The sequence below is a fragment of the Mastigoproctus giganteus genome, chromosome 10 (assembly GCF_048544385.1).
Source record: "Mastigoproctus giganteus isolate SK-2022 chromosome 10, ASM4854438v1, whole genome shotgun sequence".
Lineage (NCBI taxonomy): Eukaryota > Metazoa > Arthropoda > Arachnida > Uropygi > Thelyphonidae > Mastigoproctus > Mastigoproctus giganteus.
In genome coordinates this window covers 223,612,297-223,632,780 of record NC_143584.1, presented here as the reverse complement: position 1 = coordinate 223,632,780, position 20,484 = coordinate 223,612,297, and the positions used below count along the sequence as shown (strand labels likewise).

At 37.5% G+C, this 20,484-nt stretch overlaps 1 protein-coding gene across 1 annotated transcript in view; it reads right to left on the bottom strand.

The window, feature by feature from the left end:
* LOC150079975 (uncharacterized) overlaps positions 1–20,484 on the bottom strand; it is a 187,449-nt gene that overhangs the window by 106,104 nt on the left and 60,861 nt on the right. Inside the window, exons 6-8 of the mRNA XM_090383300.1 lie at positions 19,079–19,237; positions 10,133–10,291; positions 906–1,064 (exon numbers count right to left, since the gene is read on the bottom strand). Of these exons, the coding sequence (XP_090239426.1) occupies positions 906–1,064; positions 10,133–10,291; positions 19,079–19,237 (477 nt within the window). The remainder of the gene's footprint in view (positions 1–905; positions 1,065–10,132; positions 10,292–19,078; positions 19,238–20,484) is intronic.

Sequence of the window (20,484 nt, the reverse complement as noted above, 5' to 3'; positions counted from 1 at the left end):
GGAAAGTGAAAAAGACCTGGGGGTAACTGTGCAGTCAAATATGAAGTTCACTGAGCAGTGCAGACGGGCTGCCAGGGCAGGTCATGGAGTCTTGTCAATGATATATATATATATAGGAATTTTGCTAGCAAGAACAGGGAGGTGATTATCCCTGTATAAGGCAATGGTCAGGCCACACCTAGAGTACTGCGTACAGGTCTGGAGACCTCATTTTAGGAAGGATGTAGAACTGCTAGAATGAGTACAAAGAAGGGCAACAAGACTGGTGAGGAGAAAAAAAGGGGTGGGCTTTCCAAGAAAGGTTAAAGTTCTGCAAATTGCAGTGCCTGGGGAGTAGGCACCTGTGAGGTGATTTGATTGAGGGGTATAAGGCCTTGAATGGGTTGAGCAAGCTGAATGCTGATGGGATTCTTCCTCTTGCTCAGATTAAGAACCTGAGGGAGCTTAGATTCAAATTGAGGAAAGACAGTTGTAGAATAGATGTGCAGAAATTTGTCTTTAGCCAGCGGGTGGTTGATCAGCTTCCACAACAAAAGCTTCCATCTTTTGTTGTGGAAGCTGATAGACTGAATAAATTTAAGGCTGAGCTGGACAGGCATTTGAAACGAATGGAGGGGTGAAATGGGAGGGTTTTTATTTATTTATTTTTATTTTTGGCTGTTTATTTATTGTGCATTTAAAATAGAAAGATGTTCACATTCAAGTCATTTTATTCAAAATGTAATTTTCAATAATGGATAATGTTTTTTTTTTTTTTTTTTTTTAATGACAGAACAATATCCACTACATTTTACTCTGTTTTAGCAGTACATTTCAAATATATACACTCTGTTAAACTAGATTCATTAGTTTCAAATTCATCAAATATCAAACAAATAAATACTTGACTTTATTCCAAAACTTACATTAAATTCTTGCCTTGGAAATTTCTTGTTGCAGTGAGGACACTTCACAGTAGACATAGGGCATTTGCTGATGATATGATCATCCAAATTCTTCTGAGTCATTGTTGCCTTACAATGTGGACAGTCAACCTTGGCTAAACTGCAATTACTTTTATGCTTCTGAAAATTATATAAATATTGTTTAAATATTGAAAATTATATAAATATTGTGGCTATCCATAAGGCCATCATGTATGAAAGAAAAAAGAAGATATCATTTCATAAAGAAATTGAATTATTTTTAAAACTATGTATTTACATACCAAACAAAAATAGGAAAACTATGCAGTTATAAAAAAATTCAAGTTTTTTTATGAAATAATATATCATCCTTGTTCTTTCATTCACAAAGGCTTTATGAACAGCTACATGACACAAAATGCAGCACAAATATCTGAATTAAATTTTAAGAACAAATAATACAAAACAATTACCTCTTTCACCAGATCTTAAAACAAAACAAAAATAGCTGATCACTAATAGTAAAGTTTATTATTTAATGCAGAGAGTAATAAATTCCAACAGTTCATCAGTAAAAAACTCATTATATATTTTATTAAACATATATTTTTTATATTTATTTTATAAACTATCACATATATAAAATATATGTATACACATTATACTAATATATAAAATATATGTATACACATTATACTCATATATAAAATAAATACATACATATATATATATATATATATATATTTTTTTTTTTTTTTTTTACTGTATATAATTTGTTCGATATTAAAACTAGCCACTAACAGTGCAGGCGTGCGCGCATACACTAAGCACATTTCAGAGAGAGAGAGAGAGACTTCAAATTGTTAGCTGCTGTCAAATGAGTCAACAGTCTCAGCAAACATTTTCATCTTTTCAATGTGCAAAATATCCTTTCAAAATCAATCAAGTGAAATGCAAAAAGAAATTTGTTAAAAAACAAAACACGAATTCCTGTGTTTATTACCCTTTTCTTCCATATTTTATTAAAAAAAAAATTGCATGCCTTATTATTATTATGTAGTATCGATTTAAGATTAATGGCACATGAAAAAAGATCATTGGAATTTATCTTTGCTTTGAATTTCATTGATTTCAAAAACCATATTGAATTGGAACAACCGATCAAAATTTAAATACAAAAAAACTGAATGGTGAAACAACAATTAAAGCTGGTATAAGCCTGTAACATAGAAAGGGTGCAACAATATTTGCTGATGCAATTGAGGAAGAGTTACGTGGGTCGGAAAACTGTTAGCTTGGGGGGGGATGCACGAACTAATAGATTAACAGTAGACATGGGCAGAGGTGAAAGTGATTCTTGCACTGCTTCTATTGAAATGCAATTGAGCAGCAGCCTAGAAATCAAGGCAATGGGGATATCCAGGACTGCTGGGAGTCATAGTGGAACAAGTACAGTCGGTCCTCGTATAACACGTGTTTACATTACACAAATTCGATTATACACGATTTATAAATAGGGGAACGTTATCTTATATAACACAAACCGAATTCGCTTATGCACGATTCGCCTTTGTGTTTACAAGAAATGGCAGTCGAACGCGGAATCACCCCAAACAAACGCAACACGATAGGAATGAAGAAGATTCTAAAAATGTATTTATGTGTTTTATATCAGTGAAGGGGAAACACATTTCACCATAATAACGTAAAAACCAACACAATTCCAGCTATCGATATAATCGCAAATGCAATTAGATGGAGTTTACTACCAGTTTATAACAGAAACGAAACTGGAAACACTAGCAGAAACGAAACTGGAAATTGTTTTATGGTAGTAACCGCCAGAAATGTGCTTTAGTAAAATGTGAGGTGTTAATAGTGTATCTCGGCCTTTACGGTGTTGTTTATTCAGTTGCTACACGGGCGCAGCTTTGTTTATGTGTATCAAGCGTGCCTCCTCGTTTTGTAATTGTGCTTTATTCCCTAAAAATTAGTAAAATACTTAAAAGGTGTGAAAAGGAAGCGTCCTGGCGAAGACACTGCAGATTCAAAGAGAAAAAAAAAGAAAAAAGCAATATCGATAAACAGAGGCGGACTGGATCAAAAATTGTTACCCGGGAAAATTTATAGTGGCCTCATACTACGGTTTATGGCCAAAATCACACCGGCCTGCGGCCCACCGGGATTTCCCGGGTAAGGCTTATGGCCAGTCCGCCTCTGTCGATAGAGAAAAAAAATATGAAATTGTGAAACGCTTTGAGCAAAATGAAAGACCATGTGATATTGCACATGCTGCAGACCTAAATGAGGCGACGCCGAGAATTACAAAGAATGCGGAGAAAATAAAAACAACTTTCATAGCGGGAACAACTCAAAGTGTAATTAAAATCCATTAGATTAAGACACAAGAATTGGAAGAGATGGAACGGCTGTCATCTGTTTGGATAGAAAATCAAACAAAAAACAAGTTTGCTTACGATAGAAGCAAAAGCATTAGCAATATTTTATTACGTAATAGTCGTAATAAAACGTAAGCATTTTATTACGACTTACGTATAATTTATACTTAACGTATTATAAAATACCTAAGTATTTTATTACGACTATTTTATTTATTATAGTAAATTTTTTACAAATAAAATACGTATTTTATTCGTAAAAAATACTTTTTTTAATATTAAAAAATACTAAAAATACTTTATTATAATATAATAAATAATAAAAAATATTTATTTTTTATTATTTATTATATTATAATTTAAAAAATATTGTATTTTTTATTACGTATTTTATAACGATTAAAATTACCCGATTATTTAATGTGTTTGGTAATGTTTTGGTTCCAAATGTGTGTTCAATCTTGGGTGGTCGGCACCTAACCCCACTTTTCCCACAGGGCCTGTTGTTTATATTGCACGATTTTGCATTGCACAAGGTTTTCTAGGAACACAACTATCGTGCTATACGAGGACAGACTGTAAATACATGGGCTGTGTTAGGGTAACTAAGAATAGAAATAGGTGCATGTATACTTGCATGTACGCCAATGCTAGGAGTATGGTTAATAAATTCAATGAGCTTGAAGTGCTAGTCAAGACATCAAAGGCAGATACGGTTAGGATATCAGAGATGTGGTGTCACACAGACAAGCAATTCAGAATTGGAATTTGGGGAGTACAATATGTACAGAAAGGATAGACAGGACAGGAAGGGAGGATGAGTTATTCTGTTAGTTAAGAAACATAAAATCTAAGGAAGTGCATCCAATTGACGTTGGTGGACAATGCAATGTTCAGTTGGTTTTGTGTGACATAAGCACTGGGAAAGAAAAAATGAGAGTAGGTGTGTGTATTAGGCCTAATGAATCTGATGAGTATAATGACCAATTGTGCAGAGAAACAGAGTGGGCCAGCAAATCAGAGTGTCTTATACTGGGGGATTTTAATTTCCCAGAGATTGACTGAAATTTGCGAGTTGGTCACTCACACTCCAGCAAGGGCTTTTGTGGATTTATGATTGTTTTCTACAGTAGCATCTTTGGGAGGCAACTAGAGGGATTAATGCTATTGATCTGATTATCAGCAGTGATTGTTCATGCATTAAGAAACTGCAGATAAAGGAACCACTAGGTAAAGCGCTCTTGAACCACACAGTGTGCTCAAGAGCGATTTACTCAGATAACTAACCTCAAGGGTAAAGGGAAGGGTTTTTGCTTTCATAGAGGTGACTACGGTGCTCTGCGACAGTAGAGCACCGTTTAAATTCTATACGGTGGGCTCAACTGATGATGTTACCTACAGCAATTCAAAATGGGAAGGATTCAAAGAATTAATCTCAGAAGCTACAAGGCTTTTCATACCAACTAAGAAATACTGTTCAAGATTAAGGCCTAAATGGATATCAGATGAACTAATTAGACATGTGACAGAGAAGAAAAATGCATGGGATGCAAATAAAATAACAGGTGACACAGAAGCCTATGATAGATATAAGCTGGTCTCTAACCAAGTCACAAAGGAGGTTAGGCAAGCAAAGCCAGATTACAAGAAATCTTTGGCAAAGGATGCAAAGAAAAACAGCAAAAAGTTCTTTACTCATGTAAACTCTAGAAGGAAGGGGTTAAATCAGATTGGTCCACTTGATATCGATGGTTCAACTGTTGATGATCCTGCTCAGGTAGCTAACAAACTAAATGAATATATTTTGCATCTACATTCTCACATGAGTAGTTATTCAGGAAGTGGAATGCCAGAGGTGTATTAAACTCTGGCAGTAAGCTAGATAATCTTGTAATAACTGAGAGTAAAGTGGAGGAGAAATTGTCGAAAATAAACATAAGAAAGGCACCTGGGGTGGATGGAATCTATCCAGTTATATTAAAGGAGGCAGCAAAGGAAGTAAGCAAACCCTTAGCCATAATTATGAGAGCTTCCTTGAACTCAGGGGAGATACCCATGGACTGGAGATGTGCAAATGTGACCCCAATCCACAAAAGGAGGATCAAAGGGAGACACAGATAATTACAGCCCTGTTAGTTTAACTTCTGTTCCCGGAAAATTAATGGAGACAATGATTAAAGAAGCATTGCAGGATCATCTAGACAAGACTTCAGTTATAGCTCAGACACAGCATGGGTTTATTAAGGGGAAGTCTTGTCTGACTAATTTGATTGGATACAATGACATAGTCACAAAGGAACTGGATGTAAAGAATAACTTCAATATTATATATTTGGATCTTAGAAAAGCCTTTGATACTGTTGCACATGGAAGACTGCTGCACAAATTGGAGCAGTGTGGCATTGGAGGCAAATTACTGCTATGGATAATGGGATGGTTGTGTTGGAGAAAACAGAGAGTGGCAATTAGCATTAGCATTAGTAGAGGCATTTGATGCAAGAAAGCAAGCTTATGCAGCATCAGCCAAAAAAAAAAAAAAAAAAAAAAAACCACTTCCACTTCACCCCTCTGTTCGTTCAAAATACCAGTCCAGCTGAGCCTTAAACTTATTTAGGCTATCAACTTCCACGACAAGGGATGGAAGTCTGTTCCACCAACCAACCACCCGCTGGCTAAAGGCAAATTTCTGCACATCTATCCTACATCTGTCTTTCCTCAATTTGAATTTATGCCCTCTCAGGTGATTATTCTGAGCGAGAGGAAAAATCCCATCAGCATTAAGCATGCTCAAACCATTCAAGGCTTTATACACCTTATCAGATCACCTCGCTGGTGCCTAGTCTCCAGACACTGTAATTTGCAAAACTTAAGCCTTTCTTCGTAAGAGCACCCCTTTGTTCCATTCACTAATCTTGTTGCCCTTCTCTATACTCAAAGGACACTGCTCTTTTCGTGAACTAATGTTATTAGTGAAGTCCCTCAGGTTTAGTGTTGGGTTCATTGTTGTTTTCTGTATTTATAAATGATACTGATGATGGTATATCAGGCTTAACGTCCAAGTTTGCAGATGATACAAAGGGTGGAAGGGATGTTAATGACTCTAATGCCAGTATGCTGCTGCAACAGGATCTAGAAAAGTTGAGCAGATGGGCTGAGAAGTAGCAAATGAAGTTTAACATTGACAAATGTAAAGTACTACATATGGGAAGCAGTAACCCCAGAGTAATATATCAACTGTGTGGTAATACACTGACAGTGGTAGAGAATGAAAAGGAACTGGGGGTAATTGTGCAGGCAGATATGAAGTTTACTGAAGTTTACATCATGGTGTCTTTTCAATGATATACAGGCAAAGGAGACAAAGCAGGGATAAGGGGTGATTATCCCTCATTTTAAGAAGGATATAGAGCTGTTGGAACAAGTACAGAGAAGGGCAACAAGATTAGTTAATGGAACAAAGGGTTGCTTGTTTGTTTGTTATTTGGTTTTTAGGAGCATTAGCAACTAAGGCCATATTGCTCCGGGATATGCGGTGGTCACATTCCCTGACCTTTCCGCATCCTCCATATTTAGTGGTGATGGGGCTCGAACCCCAGTCTAATCAAGAAGCATGTACAACGCACTGCTACTCCTTCCCACCTGGCTACGGAGGCGCCTCAAAGGGTTGCTCTTATGAAGAAAAGCTTAAGTTTTGCAAATTACAGTGTCTGGAGACTAAGCACCTGCGAGGTGATCTGACTGAGGTGTATAAAGCCTTGATGATTGGTTTGAGCATGCTCAATGCTGATGGGATTCTTCCTCATGCTCAGAATAATCGCCTGAGAGGGCATAAATTCAAATTGAGGAAAGACAATTGTAGGATAGATGTCCGAAGTTTGCCTTTGGCCAGTGTGTGGTTGATTGCTGGAACAAACTTCCATCTGTTGTTGTAGACGTTGATAGCTTAAATAGATCCAAGGCAGAACTTGACAAATATTTGGAGCAAGTGGATGGGTGAAATAAGGGTGTTTTGTTTTTTTGTTGGCTGATGCTGTATAAGCTTGCTTTCTTGCATCATGTGACTTTGCTAATGCTAATAATTCAGATAATAGTAGCAGTGGCATGTGATGCAAGAAAGCAAGTGTATGAGCTTATGCAGCATCAGCCAAAAAAAAAAATATCACACCATTCCCTCCAAATGCCTGTCCAGTTCCTCCTTAAATTTATTTAACCTATCAACTACCACAATGACAGATGGAAGTTTGTTCCAGCAATTAACCACCCGCTGGCTAAAGGTAAATTTCCGCACATCTATTCTACATCTGTCTTTTCTTAATTTGAATTTATGCCCCCTTAGGTTCGTAATCTGAACAAGCGGAAGGATCCCAACAGAATTCAGCGTGCTCAACACATTCAAGGCCTTATCCACCTGAATCAGATCACATCGCAAGTGCCTAGTCTCCAGCCGCTGCAATTTACAAAACTTTAGCCTCTCTTGGTAAGAGAATCCCTTCATTCCCCTCACCAAATATACACCCTTCCTAAAATGAGGCCTCCAGACCTGTATGCAGTACTCAAGGCGTGGCCTGACCATTGCCTTATACAGAGGGACAATCACCTCCTTTTCCCTGCTAGCAAAATTCCTGTATATCATTGGCAAAATCCCATGACCTGCCCTGGAAGCCTGTCTGCATTGCTCAGAAAAATTCATAGCTGACTGCACAATTAATCCCAGGTCTTTTTCATTTTCTACCACCTTAAGTGTAATACCACACAATTGGTATGTTTCTCTGGCGTTACTTCTACCCATGCCGACCAGGCTAGCCGGGTGGGTAAAGTGCCTGTCTGGCAACCCAAAGGTTGCGGGTTTGAATCCTGCCTCAGGCTTGGATCAAAGTACTGCAAAAACCTTGGGAGGTGTATTATGACCACAGAAGCCAATGTGCCAACAAAAAAAAAAACTTCTACCCATATGCAGTACTTTGCATTTGTGAAGGTTAAACTTTAGTTGCCACTTCTTAGCCCATCTGCCCAAATTTTCTTGATCATTTTGCAGTAGCACACTGATTACTGTCATTAACAACCCTGCCATCTTTTGTATCATCTGCAAACTTCGACACTAAGCCTGATATACCTTCATCAATGTCATTGATAAATATACAAAACAACAGTGGACCCAACACCGAACCCTGTGGGACTCCACTGATAACATTAGTCCACGAAGAGCAGCACCCATTGATTACCACCCTCTGTCTTCTCCCACTTAACCATCCTTTTATCCATTGTAGCAACTTACCTTTAATGCCACACCTCTTCAATTTGTACAGCTGTCTTCCATGTGCAACAGTATCAAAAGCTTTCCTGAAATCCAAATATATGATATCAAAATTATTTTTTGCATCCAGTTCCTTTGTAACCACATCATAATATCCTATCAAATTTGTCAGACAAGACTTTCCCTTAACAAACCCATGCTGTGTCTCAATTATTGCTGCAGTCTTGTCTAGATGATCCTGCAATGCATCTTTAACCAGTGACTCCATTATTTTACCTGGAACAGAAGTTAAACTAACTGGTATGTAATTACTCATGTCACCCTTTGATCCCTCTTTGTGAATTGGGGATACATTTGAACATCAAGTCTGTGGCGACCCCCCCCCCCCCGAGTCCAATGATGCTTTCATAATTAAGGATTTGCTAAGGCTACGGATTTGCTTACTTCCTTTGCTGTCTCCTTTAATATAACTGGATAGATTCCATTCACTTCATGTGCTTTTCTTACATTTAACTTCAACAATTAATAGTATTTAAATTAATGATAATTATATCAGAAAAAGGTCCAACATTAAAATGCCTTGAACATGAAACAGACAAGTGGAACAGTGTAAAGGGTGTTCCCTTGGCGGATTGTTTCTGGGGACAATCCTGCTTAAAATTAAACAGGAGGTGACCACAGCATGCAGGGGAAGCTGTCAAAGTTACCTAACAATGTGATAGTAGGAAGAGTGATTAACAGCCAGAACTATGCTATGTTGCATCAAATGACTGACGGTTACAGATATGGTCTTTAAAAAAATAAGTAAAATTTAAATGCCTTTAAAGGTTATGTGCTTAAGGAACAGAAATCCAGAAGTTATTTATATGCTCCAGGATATTTTTATAAACTAGGTGGAAGAGGCTAGGGTGAAGAGATTTAGGATGAAAAGGAATTAGGGGTATGATACCTATACTGGTATTAAACCATAGACAGGATGGTTTAATACCAGTATTGGCAAATGATGCAAGGAGGAAGCTAATGAAACATCTCAGCAATGCAGACTACCCTCCCAGAGTGCTCCCATAGTCAGTGGCAGATCTTAACAGAAAATGTGCATTATCTCGAAAACGGTTCATTTGCGGCCCACTGTTCACTGGGACATTTTTGCTTATTTTAGTTTGTACTTTTCACCTTTAAATTATTGACCATCATTTTAGAAACACCCTGTATATTTAGAGTATATTGTTCTAGCAGTAAACAAAATGAATAATGTAATACTGACCATCAATATATTTATGATGCACTATAGCATCTAATATAAAGTTAAAATTTATTTATCTTCTGTAATACTTTCTTAATACAAACTATTGTGTATTTAAACTAGAAAGATGTTCACATTCAAGTCATTTTATTTAAAATATAATTTTCAATATGGGATAATGTTTTTTTGTTTTTTTTAATGACAGAACAATATCCACTATATTTTACTCTGTTTTAGCAATACATTTCAAATATATACACTCTGTTAATCTAGATTCATTAGTTTAAAATTCATCAAATAAATAAATACTTGACTTTATTCCAAAACTTACATCAAACTCTAGCCGTGGAAATTTCTTGTTGCAGTGAGGACACTTCACAGTAGACATAGGGCATTTGCTGATGATGTGGTCATCCAAATTCTTCCGAGTCACTGTTGCCTTACAATGTGGACAGTCAACCTTGGCTAAACTGCAATTACTTTCATGTTCCTAAAAATTATATACATATTGTATAAATATGATGTGTGAAATGTATGAAAGAACCTCATGTATGAAAGAACAAGGAAGATATCATTTTGCAAAGAAATTGAATTATTTTTTAACTATGTATGTATGTTTCCTACTTACATACTACAAAAAATAAGAAAACTATGCAGTTATAAAAAAATTCAATTTTTTTACGAAATGATAACCTTGTTCTTTCATTCATGGAAGGCCTTATATTACGCATGATACAAAATGCAACACAAATGTCTAAATTAAATTTTAAGAATAAATAATAAAAAACAATTACCTCTTTTCACTAGATCTTAAAACAAAAAGAAAACAGCTGATCGCTAAAAGTCAAGTTTATTAATCAATGTACAGAGTAATAAATTCCAACAGGTCATCTGATAAACTCAATCACAGTTGGAGTTAACTCTATATAAAATATATCAAGTTAATCCAACTTGTGTGTGTGTGTGTGTGTGTGTGTGTGTGTGTGTGTGTGTGTGTGTGTGTGTGTGTGTGTGTGTGTGTGTTTTGTTCAATATTAGAACTAGCCACAAACAATGCAAGGAAATCAATCATTCTGCTGTATCAGCAGCAAAATAGTGTAGGAACACATGCACACAACTTATTGCTTCTCTTCCACTAAGCACTTTTGAGAGACAAATTTCAAATTGTTATCTGCAGCCAGATGAATTAATATATAGTCCCAGCCAGAATTTTTGTATTTTCAATGTGCAAATTAACCCTTCAACATCAATCCTGTAAAATGTAAAAAGAAACTAGATAAAAAAAAAGTTAAACACGATTGTAATTCCTGTATTTATTATCCTTTTCTTCCATATTTTATTTAAAAAAAATTGCATGTCTTATTATTATTGTGTAGTATCAATTTAAGATTAATGCCACATGAAAAAAGATCGTAGGAATTTCTCTTTGCTTTGAATTGCATTGCTTTCAAAAACCATATTGAATTGGAACTGATCAAAATTTAAATACAAAAAAACTGAATGGTGAAACAACAATTAAAGCTGGTATAAGCCTGTAACATAATTAAGATGATGTTAAATTCAAAGTTCTATTAAGTTTAAATTTCTGTCCACTACTGTATATGCCTTCACTCATCATCTAAATAGATGAACGATGAAAATCTAACCACTTCAACCTGCACAGAGTGAAACTGTCTTCAATTTCTTAGAGGAAACCAGTTAATCCTCACATATGCTGTGGTTCCTTCCTGTACGACTTCTTCAGGGACTGAATTGCTGCCATTATTACACCATCAATATCACACAGTAAACATTGAGTTGTGTATGTCTGTGTGTCAAAATGACACAGTAGGCTTCTTAATATGGTGTGACGTTCAACAGTATAATAAGGAGAGAAATTCAGTAATGAAGAACTTATACAAGTACCACAAGATATCTGAGAAATATCTGTATTGCTTTTAAGAAATTAAACAGATTTCACTCTACACAGGCTTTCTAATTTCAATATTCTCCATTTAAATTTATCTGCACACTGTGCCACTAAAAACAAAAAAAACATACATCAAAATATATCTGTAAATAATATACTATGGCAGCACCATAGTATATTAACTGTGTTATTGACCAACATGTTCAATAACACAGTTATTGCAGATGCTGTAATCAGTATTAGGCAGATGTGGAAATTTGTATGGTATAATCAATGCCATGCAGACATAGACATTTGTGTGGTGCACTAGTATAATTGTTAAATTACAACCTGTAAGTTCATAGGTGTTATTTAATAGACTTCAAGAGAAATATGATCACAAATGCTACCAGGAGGTATCACTTTCATCAACAGAGTATCAACATGTTTATACCCATGATGCTACTGTGGAAGATTTAGAGGACAGACAAAAATGATAGTAAAACAAGTAGTGTGCATTATAGCCTAAGTTGCTGATGCACCAACAAATTTAACAACATAACAACAAAACAAGTAGTCCAGATGGTAGTGGAAATGAGACCCCCCATAGGTCGGTCATTCATTATATGACCATTTCAAGAATAAGCAAGGAAATATACAGTGGCATTCACACTTAATCAAAATCACAAGAAAGACATCACTAGGAAAGGTGTATAGTTTTGTTCCTTGAGGTTGTCACAGACATTCTCTCAGATATGCCAAAGCTGTACCTGCTACCTGGGAGTCTAAAACGCTGATGGAACTGATATTCGGGTGACACTCAAGTCAGGTGGACCCAATTTCGGCAAAGTCCGGACAGTCTATGACAGCCAAATGCTCAGCTTGCACCTTCACGATGGTGGGACTGTTAGTAATCCTGGATATAACCTCCATGCACAAGTACATGGTGGGTGACCACTCATGTGTGAACCAACGTAAGCAGGGGTTGAGGTGTGGTGCCCACACCACATGGAGGAATGCCACCCCTCTATGTTACCAGGCAGTACTAGGTGGTAGATGACTCTCATCAACCAGTGCAATACCACCACTTTGCTTATTGGAGGCTTGAAGTGGCGGAACCCATGTTTAGTCTCTACAGCTAAGTTCTGGTCAACCCTTCCATCATACAATATGATTGATGACTTTTAAGGTTATGATGAACATCGTGGCAAGATCCAATATTCCTTACATTTCGAGGACACAGCTCTAAAACGTGTTCGCAGGCTAGCTGCTAGTTAGTACACCGGACCAAACCTATTGGTAACTCTGCAGGAGACTTCCAGATCAAGTAGTGTATAATCTTGCTACCTCTACTCTGCCAGATAGTAACTGGAGGGAGTCCAAGTAGTGTGTATGCGGGGAGCATTGTCGAGGCCACATTATGTCAAGGATCTGGGTATATTCTTATCATGAGTATGCCATAGCAAAATTTTCATTACTTCGTACAGCATGTCCCACCCACTTTTTCTTACTATTGAATACACCATGAATTATCAAACTAATGGAGCAAGTTTATCTGCAAAAAGATCTAAACCTCCCAAACACTTCCTAATTCATTTCACAAATATACATGGTCTCAATTCGAATCTCAACGATGTCCATTTCCACTTGCAGTCAGCCAAACCCCATGTACTTTTTCTGACAGAATCTCAGTTATCGGTTGATTCAACCACTTCACATCTCAGGTGCCCAAATTATTCTCTGTATGATTCCTTTCGCCTCAAAGGTGGTACTTGTGCATATTTCCGTTCTGATATTCCCTGTCAGAGACTTGGCAATTTGGAATCTCCTCTCTTTGATCGTCTCTGGCTTAAAATCTCTCCACCTCATTGGGTCAAATTCATCTGTTGTCTCTAAAGTTCTCCCAACTCCCTTAATCACTTGTAGCTCTTTGACTTCCTCTCTTCGCAACTTGACTTTTTCCAGTCCAACTTTCCTAACAGTGAGGTAATTTTCCTTGGTGATTTTAATGTTCACAACTCTAGCTGAATTCCGTTTTCCAGTCACACTGACCCAGCTGGTCGAGATGCTGAGGCTTTTGCAATTACTAATGACCTTGCACAGATTGTTCATTTACCTACAAGAATACTGGACAATCCTAATCATACAGCCGACATGCTTGATCTTTTTCTCACAAATAACCCTTCTTCTGTGTCAGCCTTTGATCCTCCTTTGTGAATTGGAGTCACATTTGCACATCTCCAGTCTGTGGATACCTCCCCTGAGTCCAAGGAAACTCTCATAATTATGGCTAAGGGTTTGCTTACTTCCTCTGCTGCCTCCTTTAATATAACTGGATAGATTCCATCCACCCCGGATGCCTTTCTTGTGTTTATCTTCAACAATTTCTCCTCCACTTTACTCTCAGTTATTACAAGATTCTCTAGCTTACACTTCTTACACTTCTACACTTCTGGCTTTCCCCTCGCTAAATAACTCCTCATGTGTGAATGTCGATGCAAAATATTCATTTAGTTTGATCCTGCTCAGTTAGCTAACAAACTACATGAATATTTTGCATCGACATTCACACATGAGGAGTTATTTAGCGAGGGGAAAGCCATAGGTGTATTCACCTCTAGCAGTAAGCTAGAGAATCTTGTAATAACTGAGAGTAAAGTGGAGGAGAAATTGTTGAAGATAAACACAAGAAAGGCACCTGGGGTGGATGGGATCTATCCAGTTATATTAAAGGAGGCAGCAGAGGAAGTAAGCAAACCCTTAGCCATAATTATGAGAGTTTCCTTGGACTCGGGAGGTACCCACAGACTGGAAATGTGCAAATGTGACCCCAATTCACAAAGGAGAATCAAAGGTTGACACAAGTAATTATAGACCTGTGAGTTTAACTTCTGTTCCAGGAAAATTAATGGAGGCACTAGTTAAAGAAGCACTGCGGGATCATTTAGACAAGACTTCAGTTATAGATCAGACACAGCATGGTTTTGTTAAGGGGAAGTCTTGCCTGACCAATTTGATTGGATACTATGATGCAGTCACAAAGGAACTGGATGCAGGGAATAACTTTGATATTATATACTTGGATCTTAGAAAGGCTTTTGATACTGTTGCACATGGAAGACTGCTGCACAAATTGGAGCAGTGTGGCATTGGAGGCAAATTGCTGCTATGGATAAAGGGGTGGTTGAGGGGGAGAAGACACAGAGTGGTAATCAATGGACACTGCTCATCATGGACTAATGTTATTAGTGGAGTCCCTCAGAGCTCAGTGTTAGGTCCATTATTGTTTTCTGTATTCATAAATGATATTGATGATGGTATATCAAGCTTAATGTCAAAGTTTGCAGACGATACAAAGGTAGGCAGGGTTGTCAAGGACACTACTTGACACTATGCTGCTGCAACAGGATCTGGAAAGGTTGAGCAGATGGGCTGAGAGGTGGCAAATGAAGTTCAACATTGACAAATGTAAAGTACTACACATGGGAAACAGCAACCCCAGAGCAACGTATCAACTCTGTGGTACTACACTGACAGTGGTAGATAATGAAAGGGACCTGGGGGTGGTTGTGCAGGCAGATATGAAGTTCTCTGAGCAGTGCAGACGGGCTGCAAGAGTAGCTCATGGCATATTGTCAATAATATATAGGAATTTTTCTAGCAGGGATGAGGAGGTGATTATTCCCTTGTATAAGGCAATGGTCAGGCCACACCTAGAGTACTGTATACAGGTCTGGAGGCCTCATTTCAAGAAGGATGTAGAGCTGCTGAAACGAGTACAGAGAAGGGCAACAAGATTAGTGAATGGAACAAAGATGTGCTCTTACGAAGAAAGGCTTAAGTTTTGCAAATTACAGTGTCTGGAGACTAGGCACCAGTGAGGTGATCTGATAGAGGTGTATAAAGCCTTGAATGGTTTGAGCATGCTCAATGCTGATGGGATTCTTCCTCTTGCTCAGAATAATCACCTGAGAGGGCATAAATTCAAATTGAGGAAAGACAGATGTGGGATAGACGTGCAGAGATTTGCCTTTAGCCAGTGGGTGGGTGGTTGGTGGACCAGACTTCCATCCCTTGTTGTGGAAGTTGCTAGCCTAATATAAGTTTAAGGCTCAGCTGGACAGGTATTTTGAACGAACAGAGGGGTGAAGTGGAATGGTTTTTTTTTTTTTTTTTTTTTTTTTTTTTTTGGCTGATGCTGCATAAGCTTGCTTTCTTGCATCAAATGCCTCTACTAATGCTAATACTAAGTACATGGTCGAAGTGAGAGGTCCTTTAGGCACTTTGGATCACAACTTGGTGATTGTCTCTTTTCCAATGGAGCCTTTATCTCATGGCTATTCCCAAATAATACCTTGTGTTATTTGGCATTACAAGAATGCAAAATGGGATGACCTATGAGATTTCTTTCCTTCTTTTCCTTGGTCAGATTACTGTTTCAAAACTTCTGATGTCAACATTTGCTCAGATCGTATCAGTGAAATTATTCTTGCAGGTATGGAATCCTTTATCCCACACTCCACTTTAAAATCTTGTCCTTTATCTAAACCTTGGTTTTCCAATAAATGTGCTAGGCTGTTCAAGAGAAGAATGTTGCATATCGTAATTGGCTTGTTTCTAATTCTTCAGTTTCATTTTCTTCCTACACCAAAGCTCGCAACAATTGTAAAGCAGTTATTAATCAGTCCAAACTAGAGTTTGAACAAGCTAAGAGTAGAAAACTTGCTTCTTGCCCTAATGGTAGCCGAGAATTCTGGTCTCTTGCCAAAGCTATTGGCCGCAACTTTTGCCCATCTCTGCTCCCATCTCTGTCCAAACCAGATGGTTCTGTTGTCACTTCAATCAAGGATAAAGCTGACCTGCTAGCATCCCATTTTTCTACCAACTCAGGTATTAATGATTGTGGTAAAACACCTCCCACCATTCCCAACATGCTCCATGCAATGCCTCCTGTGGTCTTCCGTCAAAAGGATGTCAGAAGGACTTTGACGAATCTTGATGCTAAGAAAGCTCCAGGTCCCGATGGTATTTCTCCACTTGTTCTCAAAACCTGTGCTCCTGAACTTACTCCTATTCTTTGAAGCCTTTTTTTCACTTTCTTATTACAAAGGTGTTTTTCCTTCTGCTTGGAAATTTGCTCATGTCCAGCCAGTTTCTAAAAAGGGTGACAAATCCCTCCCATCCAATTATCATCCCATTGCAATTACTTCTACTCTTTCTAAAGTAATGGAGAAATCAATTAACCGCTAACTATTAAACTACCTAGAAAACTTCTGTCTGATCAAAGATCGCCAGTATGGATTCCATCAGTGTTGATCCACTGGTGATATTCTGGCTTATGATACCCATTTGTGGACTAATTCAATGGAAAGGTTCGGTGAAACACAAGTTGTTGTTGTTGTTGTTTGGTTTTTAGGAGCATTAGCAGCTTAGGCCATATTACTCCGGGATATGCAGTGGTCGTTCCCTGACCTTTCCGCATCATCCATATTTGGTGGTGACGGGCTCGAACCCCGGTCTAATCAAGAAGCGTGTGCTACGCACTGCTGCTCCTTCCCACCTGGCTACGGAGGCGCCGAAACACAAGTAGTTGCTCTTGACATCTCAAAGGCTTTCGATCGTGTTTGGCATAAAGACTTCTAAACAAACTTCCATCTTATGGTTTGCCAACTGTTTTTAGTAATTGGTTATCCAGTTTTCTCTCTGATCGCTCACTGAGGGTGATGGTAGATCGCTCTCTGTCTTCTAACTTCTCCACTAATGTCGGTGTCCTCCAAGGTTCAGTTCTTTCCCCCACTCTTTCCCTCTTGTATATTAATGACCTTCTTCCATTGATTGGAAATCCTATCCATAGTTTTGCTGATGATAGCACATTGCATTCTACTTTCCATTTTGAGAAACCTTGCCCTGCTCGATCAGCTTCAACTTCTCAAAAATCTGCTACCAATTCTTTAAATGCCGATCTTCAGGTAATTCTCCAGTGGGGCAAAGACAACTTAGTTGATTTCAACCCTTCTAAAACTCAGCCTTGTCTTATATCTCGCAAAAAGGATTCTTCTGCTCCTATGCTTATCTTTAGCGAAACTCCGATTTCTAGGCAAAATGATATATCTCTTTTGGGAATTACCCTGACTTCTAATCTCTCTTGGCACAAGCACATTACAAATAATGCTTCCTCTGCATCTAAAAAACTTGGTTTTATCTTTCGCTCTCGGCATTACTTTTCTTCCAAACAGCTGCTCAGTCTGTATAAATCGCAAATCTGCCCTGCCCTGCCATGGAATATTGATCCCACATCTGGGATTGTGCCCCCAAAATCTCTCTCAGGCTTCTTGATTCCATTCAGAAGAGCAGAAAACCGTTCAACAGTTAGGTTAATTAATGATTCATCTCTAACAGACTCTCTCCACTAGCTGTCTCATAGACGTACTGTTTCTGCTGCATACCTCTTCTAAAGAGGTATGCAGCAGAAAGAGTATACCTCTTCTAAAGATACTTCCCCAGCTTTTCTTCTGAATTGGCTTCTATAATTCCCACTCTCTCTTTCAAAACAGTCCGAACACATGCCGCCACCAGCCAACGTCCAACTTCAAACTCACAGAACCAACTTTTCATCTTCCTCGTTTATTCATTCAACTGCCGTTTTCTGGAACAACATTCATACCTATTTCCTGAAAATTACAGTCTACAAAAGTTCAAGTCCAATGTCAACAAATATCGTCTTTCATCTTCTCAACCTCCAACCCAAGCATGATAACTTATAGGTTCTAATACCTCTTGTGTTTGGGGTTTACATAAAAGGAAAAAAAAAAAAAAACAGTGAACCGTAAGATTCCAGGGGGATTGCCAATGGACAGAATTCCTTTTCAATTGAATGAAACACAACTTTTCTGCACCACTTAGAGTAGAATCAATATAACTGCATGAATCTTTTGTACACAGTAAGGAAAATACAGATCAGCAGCAGACAACCAAAATGAAGCTGAATAAGGTATGGATTTGAATCCATCAACAATAAGACAGTTACAGGTGGCCCCATCAGTAGCATGGAAAATGATCTCTCCAATAGTATTTCATCACCATATGGAGAATGTGTCATGGTAAGTCAAAGCCAATATTCAATCCCAACATATTATTACAGTGTCCATATTTCAGTGGTGGACACTGGACAAAAGCATAATCTGAAAGACTAAGTGCTCATATAAAAAATTGAGTTTCTAATACCTAAATTTCTTAATATCAAAATAAAAATTAATATTAGTAGGTATATTTCCTAGGGTTATATTTAGTGAGTACCTTTCTTTTTGGGTATATTTTCTTAAGATTAAATATGGTAAGCAGCAAATATATTCAGTGAAATTCAATCAGTGCAGTTTATATAACTCTTACATTCATTTCTTTTTGTTTAAACTGTTGTTTGCAGAAGGAACATGCCTTGTCTATCTCAGGACACACATCTTTAACATGATCATTTAATTTGCCAAAATGAACTTCAGCATTACAATGTGGACAGGGGAGTATATGAAACTCGCACCCAACTAGATGTGCCTAGAGAAAATACAGATATAAAAAAAAATAAAAAAAAATTAAGGTTAATCTGACATTCCATAATCTAAAAAAATTTCACACTTGCCAATATTCAAAAGTCTCAATCCAAAAAGAACTTTTGAATCCAGAATGTTTCTTCCAAATTAATAATAACAATAAATAATTACACCTCATCACCAAAATTACACTGTGAAAGCAATAAACTGTGAGATAGGGGATACTATCTCGAAGTAAAAATGCACACAACATAAGTATCACAAAGTTTAAATGTATACAACACAAGTAACATAAATTTAAATACATGCATCTTAAGTTATTGAAAGCAATAAATTCTTTTTTGCTGTTTCCTTCATTTACATGTTCTGAAAGTACTTTTGTTTGTTTTGTCAAATATCAGTATTGCTCACTGAAAATTTGCATACTGAAGCATTTTCTTAAAAAAAAAAAAAAAAAAACAATATTTACTCTCATACACAGAAATGTATACAATACCCTTTGTGTTGAAATAGACAGAAACTAATACAGAATTGGCCTAAAGTTAAAAAAGATTAAGCAAGCTGAAGTAATTATCATTAGCAGAGACATATGATGTAGAAAAGAAAGATTATACATAAGCCAAAAAAAAAAAAAAAAAACCCTTCCCATTTCACCTATCCATTTGTTCCAAAACTTTGTCTAGTTCTTCCTTCAATTTAAGCTATCAACTTTCACAATGACAGATGGAAGCTTTTTCCCGCAATCAACTACCCGCTGGCTAGAAGCAAACTTCTGGTCATCTATTCTATAACTGTCTTTCCTCAATTTGAATAAATGGGCCCTCAGGTTTGTAATTTGAGAAAGAGGAAGAATTCCATCAGCATTGAGTGCTCAAACCATTCAAGGCCTTGTAAACCTCAATCAGGTCACACCTCATTCTAAAGACACTAGCCTCATTCTAAAGACACTAGCAGGTGTCTAATCTCCAGATGCTGCAATTTGCAGAACTTAAGCCTTTCTTCGTAAGAGCACTCCTCTGTTCCCCCTCACCAGTCTTCTGCCCTTCTCTGTACCCATTCTAGCAACTCGAGATCCTTCCTAAAATGAGGCCTCCAGACCTGTACATAGTACTCAAGGCATGACTTGACCATTGCCTTATACAAAGGGGATAATCGCCTACCCCCTACTACCAAAATTCACTTCCTTTTCCCTACTAGCAAAATTCACCTCCTTTACCTACTAGCAAAATTCCTGTATATCACTGACAACAC